A 24,314-nucleotide genomic window follows, 5' to 3' on the forward strand; every position below is an offset into this window, starting at 1 on the left:
ATAAAATAACAATCGAGAACTTTACCGATTCAGTAATTGAGTACGTAATAATTCGGTAGAAACGAGTCACACTCCTCACGAGCTATATTTTGTTTTTTCTAAACAATTGCAACCCTCGATATATACAAATTAGGTTAAAATTTGAATACGCGTGAACAGCATGAAATTACGTAGTAGTACGATAGTGATTGCGGTTCGATTATCGATATCGATGAAAACATTTTCTTTATTATTAACGACTAAATTACCGTCTTCAAGTCAAGTAAAGAATAGTTATTATTAATTACCACAATTTTTTCGCTACCTATACTTGTAATAAAACTGGTCGATTTCTGTGATTTCACGTACTTAATACATTTAAAAAAAAATTAAAGCAAACGCAATTTTAGTGATAGGCGCGAAATGTATAAAATTTATGTATTAAATCGCCAAGAATGTACATAACATTAACCTAATGGTAAATAATGACGTGTTAAAAATAGAAGAGGCCACCGTGTGTGTTTACTAATTTATTTTCATAGTATCATATCTGTCTTATGGAATTTTGCTGTGGGGTAAAAGCGGCAGGTATTGAGAAAATTTTTGCATTGCTAATTTGTAAGGGCAATACGTGTTATATTTAATAACTTACATTTAATTTTTTTGGACAAAGAGTACACCATATTGGAATTAACATGTAACCCCAATGTGCAATAAATAAATGATTGATTGGAAAGAAAAAAACATTTTATTGATTGATATACCTACTAATTATGTTTGGTAGGCTTTTGCGCGGTCAGGTTTATTTTGTATTATATAATAATATAAGTCATTAATAAGCACATTTTCACTATCGAAATTTGAAATGAAAATTTCGTTATATAAAAAAATACAAAAGATTAAAAATGATATAAAATAAGTAAAAAAGTATGTGCATATTTTTTAAATAAATATTTTTCTTATTTTTACGTTGCATTATTAGTTTTTGGGATAATTACCTATTAAGTGAGGTGAATGTATGCAAGAATACGCTACGCTGACCAAACACTGGTTTTAAGTAATTAAATACGAGTAATAAATTCTTACTTCTACTTTTGTTTCTGAAAAACTATCGATATATTTTAAAATATCGATACGGTAGCATCGCAAATCAATTTGACTGTCTTACACTCGTAATGTCTTTGTATGTTGATGTATATAACTTATTAGTGTGCGTAAAATGTAGTAGTGTTGAAGATTTAGATATGTGTGTGTTAATAATGACACAAAACTTTGTTGAGTCAGTGTGTCAAGTTGTCTATGTAGTGTTTCCTCGTCCCGCACCAAAAGTGACAGAAATTTTTATTCGTAATATTAGGCGCGTTACAAGTCCATAGGTTACATCGTCCAAGGCTTACCCTCATTGTAATAAGTCAATGCTTATTTTTCATTTTAACCTGCCGTAAAATAAGTTCATACCTAAATGCATACCCTGGCTTGAACTCCTGTGCACGCCACTACCTACTGCTATGTAATAGTTTGGATTTAGATCAGAGATAGAAATAGTGTGTAAGCCATAATTAATATCCGAATTCGGTCCGAGTTTTTTTATATAATATGTATTTTCACGGGTTCAGATCGGATGCAGTGCGTAACCGCTCTTAGCCAAGTTACCGCATGTGTGTGTCAAACCGCATGGCATTTGAAAGAGATTTGATAAAATAGGAATGTGGAATAAAAAGAAAACACATAATTATAGATCATTGTTTATTGAGAAAAAATTGTGTTATCAAGTTATGATAAACAATAAATTAATTAATTAAATATTAGGATTTTAAATAAGAGACCACTTTAAACCCTAAAGGACATCATAATAATATTATCTAATGCGAAGTTGCGATGTTAAAGACTTAAAATGTACAAACATAATACGAGGTGTTACAGCACATAGGCACAAAGAATTAACACGAAGAAGAAGGAAGGCAGGGCCCCTATTTGCTATGGCATTCATGTTGTAACTACGCCGGCCTCAGCGACAGAGATAACGCTCTACAAAATCGCTATCTCTTTCTAAAGGTCGATGTACAATATTTCCTGCCGGTTACTGTAGAAACAAGCCCAACTATTGATTCCTTGTTTTAACTACTAACACTAAAAGTGGTTTCGTCGGTTGAGATAACAAAATATGCACAGTGTGTCATTGTCTTCAATGGCACACTATGCATATTTTTTCCAAAAATGTTCAAATCTAATTCCTTTGTTAACATTTTTTGTATCAATTTTGTAAAGCAATATGTAATGTGAAATTTTTATAGACATTTCTTGTGTCAGATTTAAATTTCAAGTATCATGACAATTTACAAAATTGCATCCCTATTTTTAATTTTTTTTAATTCAGATACAAGCTAGCCCTTGACTGCAATCTCACCTGGTGATAAGTGATGATGCAGTCTAAGATAAAAGGAGGCTAGCTAACATGAAAAGGATATGGCAGTTTTTTATTAAACCCGCCTCTGCGATTCTGCATGTAGTTACAATTTGAATGTCATTGAGAATAGAGACCGTGGGTTTAGGCCTCGTGCGGCGAATCCTAACCGTGTGGCTACAAACAATTTACTAATGCAAACTAAATTTATTGACTAGCAGCACCATCCACTTCCATCGCTTGCGAATCAGCTTTATTCGTGTCACCTTTAGCATCAACTTGCATCACTTCAACATTCTCCCCTTTATTATCTACATTTTCTGGTTTATTTTCATTTTCTTGTTTATTTGTTTCGTTTTCATTTACTTCTGTCTTACCTACGTTATCTTTATTGCAATCTTTCGTTTCATTTTTTTCTGCTACCTCTTCTTTTTTGCTTTCTTTAGCGACTTCTTTATTATCTTTGCTCTTGTCCCGTTTTTTACCAGTCTTCTTTGGGATCTTCTTCTTTTCAGATACTTCTTGAGGTGCAGGTGGCTCGGGTACAACTTCTGGGGTTGGTTCTGCGGTTCTTGTTTCTTCTGGTTGTACATCAGATTGCGCAGCTTCTTTGCATTCGGTTGGCTGTTTAGTTTCATCTAGTTTGACATCTTCTTTCATCTCAGCCTCCGCTTGTACTTGCGGCGACGTTGTGTTTTCCTGCGCTTGCTCTTGTTCTATTTGGGGTTGGACTGGTTTTGCCTCTTTGGTAGTTTCGTTCATCTCTACGTCACCATTGTGGACGGCATGCTCTTCAGCAGGGGTTTCAGTCGCAGTATTCTGCATTTCCACATCTTGCGGTGGAGGTGTAGTTAGAGCTCTACTATCAGCTTTCCTCTCGAGCATCGCTATACAATCATTAATACATTTAACCACCTCCTTTCTTCCCTGCCTTATGCTTTCTTTGCCGTCAGTCTCGATATTATCTAATTTGATGAGATTCCTCGTTAGCATCTCATCTAAGTATAAGTAGTGTTTGTCTTTTTTGGTGCCCTTGAAGTTCTCGACTTCCGTTATGAGGTTGAGGACGTCCTTCTGAATGGTGAGGATTTGGGTGAGGGGATCGTTGGAGGTCGGTTTTTCTTGGGGCGGCGATTGCGGGCGAGTCTCCTCGTGATGCGGCGGCTGCGGCGAGGTCGCGGGCTGCGGGGTTGTCTGTCGCTGTTGAGGCGAAGGTTGCTTCGGTTGCTGGGGAGGTTGCTTTTGCTGCGGCGGAGTTTGCTTCTGTTGTGGAGGAGCTTGCTTCTGTTGCGGTCTGGACGGAGTCTCCGGTCGCGGCGCGGCGTGCTCGTGATAGCTCTGGGGTTTGGGCGACTGAGATCGTTGCGGCGATCCGCCTCGGGCGAACGCTTGGGGATACATCTTCTGTTTAGTGAACGGTTGCGGCGATTGCCTGAAGAAGGGCTTAGAGAATGGAGAGTGGAATCCTACGGGCTCGTCATTGGCGAAATATTGTTCTCTATCGATATGGGGTTGAGGCGGGGGCACATATGTGGGTTTCGGGTCAGCGAAGTGAGTTCCATGATCTACTGATCTGTTTATGACCGGTTCATCCCTGCCTTCGACGAATATGGGTATGTGCCTGACGTTGGAGTGTTGCTCGGGCGGCGGCGGGGGGTGGGACTGGTCCTGGTGGCTCTGTCCACTCATCTTGCTGTTGGGGTTGACGGCGCGCTGATCAGGGGGAGCTGACACAGACCTGTGCGCTCTGTCCTCCGCATCAACCACGCTGGGGTCTGCTGCGCTCTTCTGGCCTAGGTCGACTGTGTTCCTGAGGCCGTACTGGGGTAAGGTCTGCTCTACGTGGGAAGGCCCCGCGTCGTGCTCGGTCTGTGTGGCGGTGGTCTGTTGCTGGGGGGACTGCGGCTGGGGGGAGGTCGGCTGCTCCTCTCGGGCGCTGAATCGTCTGTTCCAATGCGAGGGGAAGTGCTCTCTGAAGTCTTGTGGTATGTCGTCGAAAGGGAAGTCGAAGCCTCCGAAACTGTCGGCTGTATCTGGAACAACGAAATGTTTTGTGTTAGTTCAATTGTTTTTAATAGATCAGAACTTTTCGGAGGAAGTGACAATGGAAGTGATGATATAAAAGTTTTAAAGATTGATTTATGGGAAGCGTACTCTGACACACCAGTAATCCACTTTCGCGCAGTATTGTGTTGTGTACGTGAGGCACACGCACCGATGACAGCCACACGTTTGTCCGGCTTTAGGATAAGGTTGTGGTCAAATCTATGATGTTTACACATTATGGTGACATCACAGATTCCCGCACGTCGCATCGCTTACATTTTTGTGATTATGCTGCAGAAATGGCCTCGAATGAATATGACGCTTGTGATCTTAACGCTTTGCCTTCTATGCTATGGCACTTCTGTGCGGTAACGGTTCTTACCGTCTATGCCGTCCTGGCTGGAGGGGCGCCGCTTCCTGGCCCAGGCGGGCGGGCGCTGTCGCTGCCGCAACCGCGCCGCGATGTCGGGATGGCGCGCCGCTAGCTCGCTCCACGCGTCCGATCCCTCCTCCTCATCAAACGGGAAACCGCGCTGAGGACAACACAAAACTACTGTTAGTTCAGTTTGATACTAGACTAGTTCGGGCCTTAAATTAACTATTTTCTTTTAATACCAATTTTATGTGTTCCATATATAAAAGGTGCCAACGAGACGAGACGAGACTATACTACTAAGCCTCCGCTTTTTGTCCGTAGTACCTACAGGTTTTAGCTAGCTAAGCTAAGCGGCCTTATGATAGGTGCTGTGCTGTGTTTTTGTTGTTTCATAGTACATACCTACCTAAATAGGTACATCTTATTTTACTACATGAGCATTTGTTTAACAAATGTAAATTAATTATAACCGCATAACCAACCGTGCGACAGCAAAGCGAGTGGGTATAAAGTCGCGAAGAGCTCGCCATGTATGGTACGAGAGGTCGCGGACTGACCTTACACGTCTAGACCCAGACTCCCGTCTTACGCTGGCTGGTGTCGGAGATAAAGTCGTACATTTATATTTCGTATCGATTTGAACACCTCATCGATAACTTTAATTGGACGTATTTTCTGAAAAACATTCCAATCTACAATCAAGTCAAAATTGAGATATTTATGAAAAACTGGCCAAGTGCGAGTCAGACTCGTGCACTGAAGGTTCCGTACTGCAGTCGTATTTTTTGGACTTTTTTCACGATGAATCAAAAAGTCATAAAAATCAAATATAAATAATACAAATCTGTTTTAGAATGCACAAGTGAAGCCCTTTCATATGATACCCCACTTGATATAGTTATCTTACTTCGAAAGTTGAAAATAGCAATAATTGTTCATGACCACAATTTAATTTTTTTTTGTGTGATGTAGCCACAAAATCAGTTCAAAATCTTTTGAGGTACGGAACCCTAAAAACTGATTACAATGGGCAATTACGGTAAAATGACTTGTCGCACCAAAAAAAAACTATCTTGGATATACAGAAATATTCGCCCAATTATATCCTAAGCAATGTTGTTTTTTAAATAATGAACCTACTTCAGAACCAGTGGGAGAAAAACATATTCATATTCACTGTGTCACAGGAAAAAAACACTATAACATTGCTCGTCTTACGTCTATGACACCCTAGATTGGGTGCACAGCTCGGCGCAATGCCCTGTACCTACTGCATCATATTATGCGCAAACACGCCAACAAAGCAGAGCGGTAATTTTCAGCTGTGTCAACAAAATGGAAACATTAAAAAACCGGTCAAGTGCGACTTGGTCTCGCACGCGAAGGATTCCGTACCATCGTACAAGATTACGTACTTTTTTTTTACATGGAGGTCATTTTAATTTATTTATTACTAGCTTATGCTCGCGACTTTATCCGCGTGGACTACGCAATTTTCAAACCCCTATTTCTCCCCCTTAAGGGTTGAATTTTGAAAAATCCTTTCTTAGCGGATGCCTACGTCATAATAGCTATCTGCATCCAACATTTCAGCCCAATCTGTCCAGTAGTTTGAGCTGTGCGTTGATAGATCTGTTAGTCAGTCAGTCACCTTTTCCTTTTATATATTTAGATTTGTTATTATAGCTGCAGCCCGCTGACAGACGGAAGGGCGGACGGAAAGCGGGAGGCTTAGCAAATAGGGTCAATTGGCACCCTTCGGGTACGGAACTATGAAAATTAAATACATAAGGCGTACTTATTAAAAAAGTGCTTATGATAATAAAATATGATCTCTTTACACTGTCGAAGCATAAATAATACAAAACTAGTGTACTTTACCATAATACAACATACAAATAACTTGCAGTAGGTAATAATGAGGATAAGATTTATGCGGGGACAAATCATTACATTTTTATTATTAAAGTGAGTAAGTATTAATCGTTTTATTTCTTGGAATAAGTATAAATCTTTGATATGTGGGCGAATAGGTATTATTTTATTTGTAGTGACAAATTATTTACCGGAAAGTCAAAATGAATTTGCATATTTTAATTATTAATTTAGCACAAAATGATGGTGACCAGTGAACTAGGTCAAACCATGAAAGAATAAGATCTGTAACCACAGTTCAGTTTCCCTTGACCGAAATAACTATTTTAGAGTTCTAATTGAATACCTATGTAGTATTACGCACTGTCGATATTGTATATATCTACAAAGAACGAAACATTTTAAGCAATACAAGTACAACATCCATTGAAATTAAATGCTCAAGGAATGAAATAAGTGCTTCAATTGCGGCCCGAAAAATATCAGCCAAAAAGCTTGTTTCAAATTACTCAAATTTTTAAACTTATTGTTTAGCTGCTAAGTTTTATTTTAGAATAAATATTTTTGTTGACATTTGAAAAATTCGAATATTTTTTTATTGACAAGAGGTCTTAAATATAAATATTTTGCAATCGTTATTAAACTTTATGTTCAAGTGTTAAGGTTTATAATAAACTGAAGTTGTTGATATTATAAACCTTTTTTCTACATTTCGTAATAAGAAACATACATACGTGTTATATGTGTGCAAACCAGGCAACTTGAGCGATGTGAATTCGTTTGTGAGCCCTCTATACTATATCTATAAGTCAATGACAACATCAAATAGAGAAACTTGCTGCTCCACAATCTCTACATAGTCATATAACCACGCATTTTAGTAAGAAATTGGCATAGAATTGTTAATTATAGTGTGTTTCCTTAATAGTAAATCTTCATCGCTTAATTCTACGAATTATGCCCAATAACGTTTATGACGAAAGATGATTTACAATATAATCATATATTGCAAGATTGCAAACACAAATAGCTTGCAAGCGTAAAAGAACTTTCAAGACATTTTAGGACATTACGTGTAAAGGTGCGTTTACATGGCCAATCATTTAAGCGATTATTGCTCGAAAACACGCATGGATCAATCTGGAGCAATCTGCAGCAATTTCAATAAAGTGTGGCATTTGTTTCGGCAACATTGTTTCTAATTGCGGCATATATATTCCGTTCTCTCTTCTTTTGTTTCAGTTTAAAGCTCATGATAATAAAAGTACTACAAGCCGCAGTAGTAAAACCTCGTCCATTGCCAGCGACTACTATTGAACTGAATTCAGAATTACTAGCATTAATGTAGCCTAGTTCTATACTGATCCATGTTCCTCTATAAGGAGCAACATTGCTGCTTTCAGGTAGGTATGGCAATATATCATTAATGACTAAATTCTAGAATTGAGTAATTTCAATTGCCCCTCTAGAGAAATTTCAAGAAATTTAAGGACATACGGGTCTACGTGTTCTGTTGTGCATAAATCGAACAAGTCAACGCGGCCGAATCACGATTGTTATTTTATTATTTAATCTGTTGATTGCACAGATGACATCAGCGCGTGTAGGTGAAACGGATAAAAAGTTGCTGCGTCACCTGCCGTCCGCGTTGCGTCGTCTGGAACTACGACGGATGCAATAACAACTAATAGAAACACGTGGCACTCCTGAATGGTTACGACGTCAGCAATAGAGGGGGCTTATGATCAATAATAATAGTACTAGAAAATAGCAAAGTGTTCAACACAACAAAACAAAAGTGGGACAAGTCTTCAAACTAAAAGATTACTTAAGCTTAAGTTTAAGTTCGATCATGCCTCGTGCGCAAGAAGTGCAACAAGCATCAAAACAAAATCATCTTTGTTCACATCCGCCGCAAGCATCGTACTTATTATAGCGTTGCTGCTATACTCAATGAAGCAACGTTTGTGAATAGGGTGTCAGTCTCCGTGACATCGGTGACAACTGACAACTAACAAGTTGCAACTTAGGTACAAGAGGCCCGTCTCAGATGGTACGCTACCACAAAGCTACGTCGCGTCGGTAATAGATGTCTCAATATCGCCGTCCCTCGTTTCCGATTCCGAAATCCCGAATCCCGAGAGCGTCCAAGAAAGCGCTGGCTGGACTTCGTGAACGCAGACTTGACAGCCAGTAAACTGCGTAAATCGGATGCTCAAGAGCGGGCAAAGTGGGCAGCAACGAAGAAGAAGACTAGTGGCGATGGTAGTTGATGAAGTAGCACGATATTTTCAGGACGATCCTAAAGGGCTTTGAGATGTATGTCATAATAGCTGATGTCCGCGACTTAGTGCGCTTGGATTTAGGTTTTTAAAAATCCCATGGGAACTCTTTTATTTTCCGGGATAAAAGTAGCCTATGTCACTCTCTAGGTCTTTGACTATAGCCATGCAAAAAATCACGTCAATCCGTTGCTCCGTTGAGACGTGATTGAAGGACAAACCAACAAACAAACACACTTTCGCATTTATAATATGGGTAGTGATACCGAGGATGGTCACTGAGTAGATTTTAGAAGCTTTCCCTTCCAAGAACCAAAATAAACCAAAATTCACCGATAGATCAAAGTTAAAATTTCAATTCAACATTCTCAATTTTCGGTCGAAAAGAAAGACGCAAAGCAAAGCAGTTTAAAATAAAATGCGTAGGTACGCATAAACAATTTAACACCTCACTGCGGGGGAATGAGAAAGCCGTATTTATATGGCATTACATCATTGTTCACGTAAAATCGCAAAGAAAGAAAGCCCACGCTTAGTTTGAAATATCTTTCGCATCGTAGCAAGAACTAACAAAGTATTGAGAAACAGAAACGACGACTTCTGAGGAGGTGTAAAATTATAGTGTTAATAGAATACGACGTAGACAGCTTCAAAAAAATACGCAAAACGATAAGTCAATGACCATTCAATGATCGTCAAACTTCGCGAATCATAAAACGGCGAGACGTAGTAGTTAGCTACTAACGCAATAAAAGAAGCAGGTACTGAAATGATGGATGGAGCATCATTGATACAATGACAATATAAAGACATCAAATTACAAAAGGGGAGGAATTAACTTACTATCGTAATCTCAAGGAATTGCCAATTGCAGACTTGGTGATATTAAAATTACTCTTGACTTATGACAGCGTTTAAGAAATGAACAAGCGTCTTCAAGATTGATTGATGTAATATTATTAAGGACAGTAGAAATTGTGGCAGAAGACCATAGAGCTAATTCATTAATATGTGCAGAAGGCTTTCAAGCGAATGATTGATATCTATTCAAAACCACCATTTCAAAATCCACGCTGACGAAGTCACGGGCATCAGCTGGTATTGCAATATATTAAGCTACTAGCTGATCCCCGCGGCTTCGCCCGCGTAGATTTAGGTTTTTAAAGATCCCGTATAGCCTATGTCACTCAGGAATAATGTAGCTTTCTACTGGTGAAAGAATTTTTAAAATCGGTTCAGTAGTTCTAAAGATTACCCCCTACAAACAAACTTAACGACATTATAAATATGGGTACATTTTGCCTGAAATAAAGAACATAAAAAAAAAAAAAAAAAAAAAAAATTACCTCTTTATATAATAAAATATCTTACGGAACCCTATTTTTTTCCAAAATAAAATATAGCCTATGTTACTCGTGGATAATGTAGCTTTCGAATGGTGAAAGAATTTTTAAAATCGGTCCAATAGTTTTTGAGCCTATTCAGTACAAACAAACAAACAAACAAAGTTTTCCTCTTTATACTATTAGTGTAGATGTAGATTATATTATATATAGTGTAGAAGTGTAGACAACGGGCCGTGCAGCAGAAATCGTAATATTTTAATTTCGCCATAACTTCAAAACCAAACGTCCAATTTTAATCATTCAAAGACCAAATATTATCTCCATAAACTGTTCTTAGTGATGAAATCATTTATTTTGATAAGGATTAATAGCATGAGTAAAATAAACGCGTTTAAATGTAGTCCAAAAAAAATCAAGATTTTTAAATAAAAAAATGGTTGCTGTGCCTCACTCGACATAGATGGGTATAGTGTGTCGCGGACTTTTTTGTAGATATTTATAAGATCTACAATTAATTAGAACATTTTATGGTTCTATCTTTTATAGTTTAGGCAGCGTACGCAAAATAAGTAACTTTTCTGGTTGATTTTTTACACCTTGTGTCCGAAAAACCCAAATATCTTACGGAACCCTATTTTTTTCCAAAATAAAATATAGCCTATGTTACTCGTGGATAATGTAGCTTTCGAATGGTGAAAGAATTTTTAAAATCGGTCCAGTAGTTTTTGAGCCTATTCAGTACAAACAAACAAACAAACAAACAAAGTTTTCCTCTTTATAATATTAGTGTAGATAATATGATAAGCTAGTATTGCAAGATATTAAGATATATATATATGTTAAAGAAATTCTAATTAAATTTATTCTTGGTGGTTTAAATAAAATAGCAATACCGAATTCTCCATTAGCGACCCTGTCACCTGAACACAATATAAGTTGGTGGCACTGTAGTATATATTTCAAATATTTTAATAATATTATTAAAATAAAAATGCTTCTGATAATGATGACAACAGAAGCAGACTAGCGTTCTTTAAAAATCAAACTCCACTTGCAGATTTGATCAACCTTCGTTATTTAACCAATACAATTGTTGTCGGAAATATAATACAGCACACCACCCACATGCAATTTAATATGAAATCATGTACCATAATGGTTAAAATATACTTACGATAGAAACACATTCAATATGCAAAATCGAAAAGAAAAACACAGAAGAGGAAAAAACAAAAATAACTACATTTAGGTCAAGGCTGCACGACCATCTTGAAAAGTAAATATAAATGTAAGAAACATTAATATCTTTAAGCCTATAGTTCCTCTTAAAAGCCTTATCCAACTTCAAATTGTTACACATATTGAACTAAACAATTTGAATCGAACCCCCGAGTAAAATTTTACATAAAGAATTGCACAAGTTTATAAAATTTTAATGAGTAAATTAAACATGATCTTGCAATTGCTACCACTACAGATTGTGATTTATATGAAGACAAGAGTAATCGAATTAATAACAATAAAAAGGAAACTGCGCCAATTATCATTTGTCTTCGTCTCTGTCGCGATAATGAGGCTAATAAGTGAACGACAGGAGTCGAGCTGTGCAAGGCGTATAAGGCATAAGCTACATATCCGGTGATTATGGCCGCATTAATAAAGTAATCTCGAACGTTATCTCGTTTTCATACCGTATTTTATATTCATCAGTGTATTTTTACGAACGCTGTGGTTATTTCAGGTAGGTTTTAATTTCATGTTAGGTAGGTTTTAATTTCATGTTTGCTGTCTTTACCTAATCTATACCGAAAATTGCCAAGTTTTTTTACTGGTTCTTTTCGGTAGGAAGAGCATTGTGAACCAGTGGTATATTCACTTAATGTTCAAAATCACGTTTGAATAAATAAATCTTTCAATATTTATTTCTATTGTGATGGGTATAGTGACTTTAAAAAAAATCACGCGAGACGTGTGGTCTTGTTGGAACTGCGCATATCAGTCGGTTTCGCCGGTTAAAAGAATGCAGACCCAAGTCAGTACATAGTTAAGTGATGAACGGACTCCTTTCTTCCGTAGTAGCTCGAAGAGTAAGTTGACCTATTGGTCTCAGTTACCACTAAAATCTGACAATAATATAATCGTAAACCTCAGCGTACTCGAATTAGTAGAGACTAGACTTAGAGTCGCATGCGGAAGAATTTTGAAGCCACTGCATTATTATCTCACGAAAACTCCAACCATTATTTAAAGGACTCAGAGCTCTGAGAGAGAAAGATAGAAAATAATTTAAAAACCCTTTCTTAGAGAGGGTCTACGTTATAGAGAAAACCTTATAAATACAAAATCTTCTATAATAAGTAAGTCAGTCAGTCTATGCTTTTATATGTATTATATGGCCGTACTAATAAAGAAGTAACAAGTAATCTCGGAACGATTTCTCGTTGTCATACCGTATTTGCATTTACCATGTAGGCGGCGAGATGTGACGCACCGCGCTCGCTTAAAACGTTGCGTTTTTGTTGTCGATATTTTACCATCTAAGCGAAATAGCGGTGACATCATCCCATGTTATATAAAAGTTATATTCGTTTACCTGAAGCGTAGATTGATAGAACTGGTTTTCTGTTTTAATTTTGAGGTAATATAGGGGAAAGGTAGAACAAAGAGCAAAGTTGTAAGGGTGCTACCTTGTACGGAAGCGGTCTGTAGGCTCGACCGTACCAAAGGGAGATTAGCCCTTGACTGCGATCTCACCTGGTGGTAAGTGATGATGCAGTCTAAGATGGAAGCGGGCTTAGCCACAGTAATAGGCAGATATAAGTGATTATCGTCTTATCCATATCTAATATTTTAACATGAATTTGACGTGTTCATTCGTTTAATATCAGAGTTCAAAGTTCAAACCATAATATAAAACTTTGTACCTACAGTAGTTATCAAGATTTCTGACTTAGTATCATCAACGTACTGACACTGGTACTGAATCGGTGATAGAATAGAATAGAATAGAATTATGTTTATTCGAGGTATATAGGTGGTACATGGTGTAGGCAATATCGTTCTGTACAGCAGTGCAACACCTCGAACAGGTAGGCCACTCAGCTTGTGTTGAGACGTCGGGCCCCTCAGACACAAACCTCTATAGCTAATATCTGAGGTACCAGACGCCCCAACGCTAATTTTCAGTGACCGCCTTTTATATCACCCAAACGTGAGTGGCATAGAATATGTAAAGTTGGCGAGTTATATACTTTAGTAAATGAATAAATAAAATAAAGTGTTTAAAGGGGGCAGGACATGAGTCCCATTGCAACGCAAGCCGAACATAAGTTAGGTTTAGTTAATATAATAAGATTACGAGACCTAAGTACCTATTTAGTAAGTTAAAATGAACCTAAAATACAAGGTTTATGAACCAAAGACAATTTCGAAATAATAATTGATTAAATATTAAGGCTAGACGGAGGCGTAAGTGATAAGGAAATGAATGACATCCAAAATGACAATGGAAAATTATTTTATGATCATTATCGACAAAAAAATAAGTACAAATGCAATGCTAAAGACAAATATTATTTAAATAGTGAAGGAGGTTATCGATAATTCGAGTCGACAAGTACGGAGTTGGTGCAATTTCCTGATTACGATAAATAAAATACTGAGACTCATTATCATTGAAAATAACTTTAATATAAATAAGATAACTTTAACATAAATAAAGCTTTAATAGTCAGCATAAAAACAAACTTTTATTTAAGTGCTTAACATAAATAAAAGTTAAGAAAATAAACAAACACGTTCTTTCCTAAAATAATCATAAAACGTTATCTACCAAAGGAATCTAACGGCCGCTAACATGTTATCAATCTACAATCTGTAATCTGTCGATAAGCTTAGCAATGTCACGGTAATAATGTTGTTATTTTTGCCAAGAATTGTATACTCTTTTTTGACTGTAAGTCATTAGAGTCAACATAGGTACTTAGCTCGATGGTAACTGGTAGTATGATGGTGGATCGTTTGTAGCTGGATGGATGGTATGTATTGTATGATATTATTGTATTGTCATCACTCATCAGAGAGTGTTAGATTTTCTCACATTGTTACGAAGTTACAGGGGAAGCAATAGCTTCGAATGTAGACGAAAACGTGCACAAATACGACCTAGTTACTGTACCCTAAATCATGCCTAAATCCTGGTATATATCATGATTCATGACCATCATCATCGTCAACCGACAGACGTCCAATGACTTCAGCTTCGCAAACCCGTTGAGCTATGTCGGATACTCTGGTTCGGATCTCCTCATTTCTGACTTGATCACGTAGAGAGCTCCAGGTATAGCTCTCTTCATCGCCCGCTGAGTGAGTCTGAGCTTTCTTGTGAGGCCCATAGTTAGCGACTATGTCTTGAATCCATATTATGTCATCACTGGCAACACGCACTGATCGAAGACTTTGGTCTTCAAGCACTGAAGAATTTTGGACGTAAAGACTAGGTAGGTCACTGGGGTTAAAATATCGAGGATCAATTTTGTACACAAGTCCGGCGCCTTGCTATCATTATTGTGCTGTATTTGGAGCAGCACTTAAATGTTAAATTACGCAGGCGCGGAATTATCTTCCACAGCAGGAACTATAAATGGACGTTTGAGTCAGAAAGCAATTAAAGATTAAGATATGTTTATCGCAGAAGAAAATGCAAATTATGCAATTTAATTCTAGAGAGCGAAGAAATGAGGGAGTATATAAAAGGAAAGAAATGATGTTAATAGTGTATGGGTAAAACTAATCTAAATAGACGGTAGGTGCGACAAAACAAGGTGTTCTTTACAAGAGCAAATGTTGAGAATGGCATAAGGATCGGTTCCAAATATTGGCATTGACAGTGATGTGACAGCCTGACATCCACACGACATTGGCCAAGTAAATTGCGCCCGTTTGGTGCAAGCGCGCGCCATAAAACAAAATTTAATGGAAGGCAAAAACCGGACTTATAAAAACCTCAATTCTATCTTCGTAACGTTAACGGACCTTTACATGCTTTACACACATCAATTTTCAACACACAAAATAAAGGAACCATCGGCGACAGCCAGGAAGAGAAACGTTTTCAAAACTTACCAGCACCTAATCTACAGCCTAAAGTACAAAGACAAACAGACACATAAAGCTTTAACGGCGCGTGAAAAGTCACTTTGTACTCATAATAAAAGATATGCCAGACAATTTTTAGATGTAAATGAAACAGTAATTAACCGACTTCCAAAAAGAAGGTGGTTCTCAATTCGGCCCGTTTTTTTCTAGGTTGAATTTGAAGAAAAGAATCGCATATCCTTGCAGTGCCCATTACAGTCTTAGAGTGTATAAACAGTGTGATAAGACCTGTCTATATTTAAAAAGCAGGCTTTCTATTTGGTCTGTGCGTGTGGCCTCGTTAGTAAAGCTAAGGCCGCATAGGTGGAAAATAATGTTTATTTATTGAAGAGCACACATCTATAAATGGCGCTACGATAACAGCTGCGCGTGCGATGCTGACTCACGGCCAGTGTGACGTTTACATGGCATGGGCATGGGTCGCTGTGAATAATAATAACGAACCCTTTCCTCATCATCAACCCATCGCCAGCTCACTTAGAATGATGATGCTCTCGGAATGATAATGGTTTGACCATAGTTCACCACGCTAGGCCAAGTGCGGATTGGAAGTCGACGATTCAAAAGTATTTGAAAAGTTTATACTTCTCTCTATTTGGATCATGGATATCTGTAACCGGCTACGAGAAAAAAAGGCTCAATTTCTAAATTCTGATCATCAGATATCAATGATAATAATCGGGACCATTGCGAGTTTCCTAAAGCATGGAGAGAATTAAAGAGAGAGGAAATAAAAAATTCTCTACGTGATTTAAATCAGAAATGAGAGGTCTGTAGGAGAACCAGAGTAACCGACATAACTCAATGGATTACGAAGCTGCAATGACAATGGGCAGGGCACATAATTCGAAAAATCGATAGACGTTACTTACCTATAAATATTCTTCTTTAATAAATAAGTAAATACAAATACAAATACTCAAAAGAAGTAAAATTTCAGAAGTGGGATAATTGTTATAAAAATTGCATTCCTACCGGCCTTTAAATTGTGCCTAATCTCTACCTACATGTAAAAACTCTTTTGGGCTTTCAAGATCAAGTTTGTCTTGAATATTCAAATGTTCCTTCTAAATCTCAAACAATTTTCACCTCAAACCTCAAACAGAATTTTTTAACTTCACAACTAAAACCCGACTACAATTGTCTTAATAAACGCTGAAATATTATAGTAAAATTGGGTTTCTGTCGCTTGGTATATTTAAATAGTATACTATATTTATATTTATGAACTCAGTATTTTCTCTCTCTTTCATTTGACATCCCACTCGATACAGTAGCAAAAAGATTTTAAAGACCCCCACTTTTTTGGATGTAACATCCGTCAGATTGATTTTATAAAATGTAGCCTATGTCACCCGGACCATAACAACAAATCAATGGACACCTCATTTATCAAAATCGGCCCAGTAGTTGAGCCGCTACAGTGGAACACACATAGATACATACATACATACGTACCCTTCCTTTTGGCATTGCCGTAATCGGGTAAAAAGAAGAAAAAAATTCAGAAGCGGGATAATTGATATAAAACTGGATCTCCACCGGCTTTTATTGTGTCTAATCTTTAGCCTACATGACGTAATAAACTCTTATGAACTTTCAAGATCATGTCTTGATTTTTTCAAAGGTTCCCCCTAAATCTCAAACAACTTTGACCTCAAACAGAATTTAACTATTTTATTGACAAAATGCGTACAGATTGAAGATCGAACTTACTACTACACTTGTACATAATTACAATTCACATCCCTTATCAATACATTTGAATACAAAGACTCGTAATTAGTCATTAATTAACCTTTATGAAGCGGATTTAAATGCTAAATGAGAGAACAACGCGTTGCAAATATAATCAGTCTGTAATAAATTAATTGTCTTTGAGTCAAGTTTTTCATGTTTTATGTTACCTTTAAGGTTAATGGTTTCCTCAATGCCGATGAATATTTAAAGAGTCTGACTCATCGTGCTTGCTCTGTTACTTGACAAATTTCCAAAACCCTAAATATGGATGTTTAGGAAGTATTACTCTTTTAATATACAGCAGAAGATAAAAAGCATGGGCGTATCTGAGATGCCCTAAAAATCTTTTCATTGTTGCGGCATTCCTTAAATGGAAGGACCACTTTCAAAGTGGTTTATTTTATATAAACTTTGGAGGCTAATAATTTATCATCGAAAAACCAATTTTTTATAGCTTAATAAATTGAAAATAACTTTAGCAATAAAACTTTTAAGCGTTACTAAAGTTTATTGTCAGTAAACATCTGTTCTTTTTTGGATTCGAATCTAACATAATTCCAACTTTCGTACCATCTGTTAAATCAATATTATTTTCTTAAATAAAATATGTATTTATTGAAACCTACATAATTTTTATTTTTATTTGTATATTAAAATTATTTACATAGTTATTGTTTTATTTATTAAATAATAAATGTTCTAGGAGTAAGACCTACCTCATTCCCATGATATTCAGGTGGTTTATCCAAAACAACAGGTGATTCCATACTTTCAATAATAAAACACTGGAATGTATATATCACATACACAACACTTCGTAAACAAAAGTTAATCGCAGTATAAAACACTCTCTTCACTGTATTTCAATAACAACTAAACTGGTAGAGAGCCGGTCGACGTATTTATATAGACGTGCCAAATTCTCGAAGTTTCCCGACTGTTCGAGAGAAGTGTGGACTTGCCGTTCTATCGAGCTTTCAGCGATGGCATGGCCATACTGATTTAGCGACGTACATTGCTGTTTTAGTACTAAATAATGTACGTAAACTTATTTTCATGGCTGAAAAAGCGGTAGTGTATTTCATCATGCCATGAAGACAGGTAGTAAGCAATGAAAGACCGGTCTTTGGCGTGGCCGTATTGATTGAGCGTGTTAAGTTTACATTGCTGCTTCGAAGTAAATAATGTATGGTCGAATTTATATTAGTAAAAAGAAATACAGCAATAATGTACGCAAAATTTTTATGGGCGAAAAAGAGGCAGTGAATTTCATAATGTGTAGTGAGTAATGAAAGACTTCGAGACATGATCGTAACGATTTAGCGTTGTACATTGCTGCTTCGAAGTAAATAATGAGCAATTTAATATTCTATGTAGAAAATACAGCAATGTATTTCAATTTTCATCGCGTCTGAATATACCAATAGCAGCACTGCATTGACTTTGGACTTGCGCTGTGTGGGAATTAAAACTACGCGCGTTTTCCAATTTTCCATTATGGTTACACTGTGGTAAATATTATCATAAATAGGTATGTAGTCTTAAACTCTAAGGGGTGAAATAGAGGGTTGAAATTTGTGTAGTCCATTAATTATGGATTCTATATCTATAGTCCACATCAGATTATTTGGACGTTAAGAAATAATACTACTTATACAACAGGTGTTACAATAACAGAGAATGTCGAGTTTATTTAATTTCAGCAAACAAAATGTGAATCATTTGCGCAAAAATTTGTTTACATATTGGTGATAAGACGACAACGGAATGGCAGTGCCTATATTTTGCAAATTTGTTTAAAATTTCATCCTTCACATAATTTTCAATGGCTCTTAAGGATTTTTTTCGCTGTTTGCTTTTTTTGCGCAAACATTACAAAACTAATAACAAGTCACCGATCTCTATTATCATCATCATGATCAACCCATCGCCGGCTTACTAATGAGCACGGGTCTCATCTTAGAGTGAGAAGGGTTTGGGCATTCAAGTGTGAATTGGGAGACGTCATACACCTTTGAGAACATTATGGAGAACTTTCATGCATGTAGATTTCCTCACGTTGCTTTCTTTCACCGTTACAGCAAAGTTAGAGGTGCGTTCTCGGGACTCGGGATCGAACCGCCGACTCCCCGACAAGAAAACCGATGTCTTGACCACTAAGCTTTTATCGCTCACTATGTAAAGTACCGATCTCTATGTATTATTACTTTGTAACTACAATTTTGGTACATGAAAAATAAAAATAAATAAATAAATAAAGCTATAAAACCTTATTTTCCAAACACAGCCTTTAAAACAAAATAAATCGTTTACAAGAACATTTTACATTTTACATTACATTGAACAATTTATTAAAGAACAAATACAATTAAATATTAAATATTCTGCATTCAAGCAAGCCTTTACAGTTTACAAGCTGTTTGTTTGTAATGGCTTTACCACCTGGCATGCTTGGAATGCAGCTGTTTCTGTCGACAAAAAGCCGACGGAAATTGAGAAAGTTTTAGAATCGGTACCAACGGACAAACTTGATGATCAAAAAAAGCTTGGAAAAGTTTGTTCGAACACCTGTTATAATTTATAAATATTTCCTAATAGACGAAAACATAAATTTTCAGAAGCAATCAACTGACAAACTTTTGGCGATTTCAAAGAGTTTAGAAAAAGTACCTACTGAGTTAGCAACGAAATTCATAAACAAATAAAGAATATTATGATTGGTAAGAGTTTCAACACAAATTTTAAACTTCACTGTACGAAACAAAACTAATTGAGCAAGCACTCCTTTATAGGACCAATTCTATTTAATCTGTCTACTTCATAGACTTACTAAAGTATATCATATCACTGGTCGACTTGCGTAAAGCTGTGTGTTTCGTCGGTTCTAATTTTTAGGGTTCCGTATCTCAAAAGGAAAAACGGAACCCTTATAGGATCACTTTGTTGTCTGTCTGTCTGTCAAGAAACCTTCAGGGTACAGGGTACTTCCCGTTGACCTGGAATCATGAAATTTGGCAGGTAGGTAGACCTTGTAGCTGGCATTAGGGAAAAAATCTGAAAACCGTGAATTTGTGGTTCCATCACACAAAAAAAATTAAATTGTGGTCATGAACTAATAATTAGTATTTTCAATGTTCTAAGTAAGATAACTATATCAAGTGGGGTATCATATGAAAGGTCTTCACCTGTGCAATCTAAAACTGATTTTTATTTATTTTTATGCATCATAGTTTTTGAATTATCATGCAAAATGTCAAAAAAATACGACTGAATTACGGAACCCTCGTTGCGCGAGTCTGACTCGCACTTGGCCGGTTTTTTTTAATTCAGACACAAGTTAGCCCTTGACTGCAATCTCACCTGGTGTTAATATGACAGGACATAGTCCTGTATTTTCGCCATCCTCATATAAACTTCTACAGTTTCCAGAGAATGGCGATTTGTGTATTTTAATCTACTTAACTGAATATTCTGTGGTACAATAAATTAAAAAAAAGAATCCAAACGGATTCTACGAAACAGAACTAATCTCCGGGTTACAAAATCATTAATGATCCGTTCTGCATTCTAACGGTCTTCTTCCGCGTGTTTGTATAATGCCATTATTTTTAGACCGGCCCGCACTATCAATTCGACGTCCATCAAATGTATCAGCCAGTTTTAATCGGTCATACAACTCGTACATAGCATGAAAATATTTGTAATGGCATAAAAAATATGATGATTCATCCACGAGTCTTATAATTTATTAAAGGATAGGACTGACTGATATATCGACAATACCTACAGCTCAAACTGCAGGGTCCTAAATTGAGATTTACCATGAAGGTTCTCTCTGTAAAGTGGACCCCACTAAATCTTTGAAAAAACCTAAATCCACGGATTCAACCCCAAGTTGCGGGCATCACATTATAGGTTCTAACTCCTATTGGAACTTTTTTGATCAACACAGACCAGCTGCGTTCATAAGTCATCATGATCAACCCATCGCTCGCTCACTACAGAGCTCGAGTCTTCTCTCAGAGTGAGAAAGGCATAGTCTACCACGCTGGCCAAGTATGGTAATCTAATTGTAAATAAAAAAGGAAAGGCCAAAACCTCATACAAAAAATGTACCTAAACGGTAACCCGTTCCGGCGCAACAGGCAGCAGATGACAAAAGGACTCGCCGATAAATTATTTACGCTCTATCGAACACGGACTGTGGATATCTGTGACAGTAACCGAATATTTCAATGACCCTCGATGATATTTTATCTGATAAGTATCATTTCTCGATTCACATTACAGATAAAAAATTATAAATCACTAAAATCAAAGGACATTTCGGATTCTTTTTTTTTTTTTTTTTTTTTTTTTTTTTTTTTTTTTTTTTTTTTTTTTTTTTTTTTTTTTTTTTTTTTTTTTTTTTTTTTTTTTTTACTATTTTTTTTTTAATACAATAAAACTTAAGGCTAGCCTTATCTAATTACTATATAAATCATGACCGCGTGGAATGGTGCCAAGAATACTGGCTGCATTTCCGCGCTGGACAGCCAGGCTGATCCGCTGCGCAAAAAATGAGCCAGCCCTTCTGTCACCAGTTGAGGCTATTAATCGCGGTGAAATGTCTCGTAAAAAATTTTTAGCACTAAGACTCCATGGCCCCAGGGATTCTTTTCCATTTCCGTTCACTTTACGTGGCGAGAATAAATTAATATTTTTAACCGACTTACCTATTTTTAACCGACTTCAAAAAAAGGAGGCGGTTCTCAATTGGATATTTGACTACATCAAGAAGAAATTATTTCTCAGTGATTATTAAATAAAGGGTCTTCCAAAATACGTAAAATCCACGTCCTTTAGTTTTATGTGTAATTAATTAATGGAGTATTATTTAACATCTGCCCCCTTAGCATGAAACATGAAAGCTGTTGTGATGATAATACTGCTGCAACCGTAAGTTGTGATTGACTGAATTTAAGGTATTCTTGCTGTTATTGTGCATTAGTCAATAATTCGGACCAATCAGAGGTGGCTGCCTGAAACTTGACATGTTGACAGGTACAAAATATGATTATCGGAATCACCTTAGATTGGTAGACATCCAGCGACACTCTCACTATTCGCTAAAATGCATTGTTGCAACAACAATTCCATAAATTCAGACAACATTTGAAATTACAGTAATGTCAAAATCATAATGCAATCGACCTGCATGTTTACACACATGTTGTACGGTGTACCATCGATCAGCTGGCATGTTTTGGCACCGATCAATGGCTAATGAACGGTCGTTGAACCGCTCGGCATATGCAAAGAGCATATCAAATCGAAGATGGGTGGGCATACAATGAACGATATAATTAAATGCTACAAGCGTATCGACGAGCATGTAATAACATCGTTTAAGATGAGTTAGGAAATGCACTTTGAGCTGTCAATGATGTTGCTAATTTTAGTAACGGTGAAAGGATCACGAGGCCGTATGAAAATGTAAGCCAATTTGGATTTTGACCATCTCTATGTAAAGCTTTGTACTTCAGTTTTGACTGAAGCCTACAATTTATCTCTTCATTAATGACATGAACAACTTAACAAGGATAGAGAAATAAGCTTAGTATTAAACCCACAACAAATACTGGATGCTCCCAATTTAGCCAGTGCCTTTTCTTTGATAATGGTGCCAATTTTGGTACACCAAAAATTTAAACATCATCTGTCTACATGATAATGTTATCATTGGATAAATGAAGTGCGAAAAAGCAAGAAGTTTCTTATGATAAACCGGGAATGTGTCATACGTTACGGGATTTGCGTTAATCAAAATTATTTTAAGACGTGTATGTAAATAAAACTGTCTATCTTTTGTAAAGTGCAAAGAAGTTATTTCTAAGAAGCACAAATCTGTATAAGACGGCAAAACCATTCTAAAACTGAAATACCTCAGGGTTAATATCGAAACTATAAACAAATTAACTGGGCCACTCTGACAACACGTAGGTGGTGCCGTGCTCCGCTGCAGGGCGGAGACACGATTTCAAATTGTGTAATATGGACCGGAAACAGTATAGCAAATTGTGCAATAACAAACAATGGATTGATCCAAATTTATCTTTAACCGGTTTGCGCTTTCATGCAAGATGGGCGCAAGAGCTCAGTAATGATTTAGTTAGCCTAGAGATGAATTGCTTGGCTATACTAATATCATGCTGATGCTGGTAAGTAAGGTGGTTGGATTTAATAACAAACAATGGATTGATCAAAATTTAAATGGTTTGCGCTTTCATGATATACAATGATAGGGTGCAAGAGCTCAATAATGATGTACTCGTGTTAGCCTAGAGATCCGTAAGAGTAACTCGTATGAGGTTGAATCGCTTGGCTACACTAATATCATGCTGCGATGCTGGTAAGATGGCAGGATTTCTAACGGCTATTTGACAGGGTTATGACAGTAGATACAAATTAGAAGCAAGTGGTACATACTACATCATAAAACAGTTGAGATCGTTATCTGACCAGTTTTTGCTCGGTTACAGTAATAAATGAAATGCGTTGGATATAGTGTACTTAATTATTACGAGTTAAGAATACTAGATTATTTCAGCGAATTTGTCCGCTGGACTACATAAATTTCAAACCCCTATTTTACTCCCTTACGGGTTGATTTTTCAAAAATCCTTTCTTAGTGGATGTCAACGTCATAATAGCTGTCTGTATGCCAAATTTCAGCACGATCCGTCAAGTAGTTTGAGCTATGCGCTGATAGACCAGTCAGTCAGTCAGTCAGCTTTTCATTGTAAATATGTAAGATGACTACCTACTTATTAGAAAAAATATATATCAAATCTAAATATATAAAAGGAAAAGGTGACTGACTGACTGACTGACTGACTGATCTATCAACGCACAGCTCAAACTACTGGACGGATCGGGCTGAAATTTTGCATGCAAATAGCTATTATGACGTAGGCATCCGCTAAGATAGGATTTTTGAAAATTAAACCCCTAAGGGGGTGAAATAGGGGTTTGAAATTTGTGTAGTCCACGCGGACGAAGTCGCGAGCATAAGCTAGTTGTACATAGAACAAAGAACGTACCTAAATATTAACGTGGACACAGATAGT

General features: G+C 36.7%; 1 protein-coding gene across 4 annotated transcripts in view; it reads right to left on the minus strand.

Annotated features, from left to right (window-relative positions):
• Positions 1 to 1,711: 1,711 nt before the first annotated feature.
• Positions 1,712 to 24,314, minus strand: part of stv (BAG domain-containing protein starvin) — a 36,434-nt gene continuing 13,831 nt past the window's right edge. For 2 of the 4 annotated variants that reach the window (XM_034974827.2, XM_034974828.2), the window contains exons 2-3: positions 4,812 to 4,962; positions 1,712 to 4,416 (exon numbers count right to left, since the gene is read on the minus strand). In XM_034974827.2, the coding sequence (XP_034830718.1) occupies positions 2,591 to 4,416; positions 4,812 to 4,962 (1,977 nt within the window). In that variant the 3' untranslated portion in view covers positions 1,712 to 2,590. Of the gene's footprint in view, positions 4,417 to 4,811; positions 4,963 to 17,921; positions 18,087 to 24,314 lie in introns of those variants that run through there. The other 2 variants (XM_034974826.2, XR_004674365.2) reach the window with 2 other exon arrangements.

Source organism: Maniola hyperantus, chromosome 13 (genome assembly GCF_902806685.2).
Source record: "Maniola hyperantus chromosome 13, iAphHyp1.2, whole genome shotgun sequence".
Lineage (NCBI taxonomy): Eukaryota > Metazoa > Arthropoda > Insecta > Lepidoptera > Nymphalidae > Maniola > Maniola hyperantus.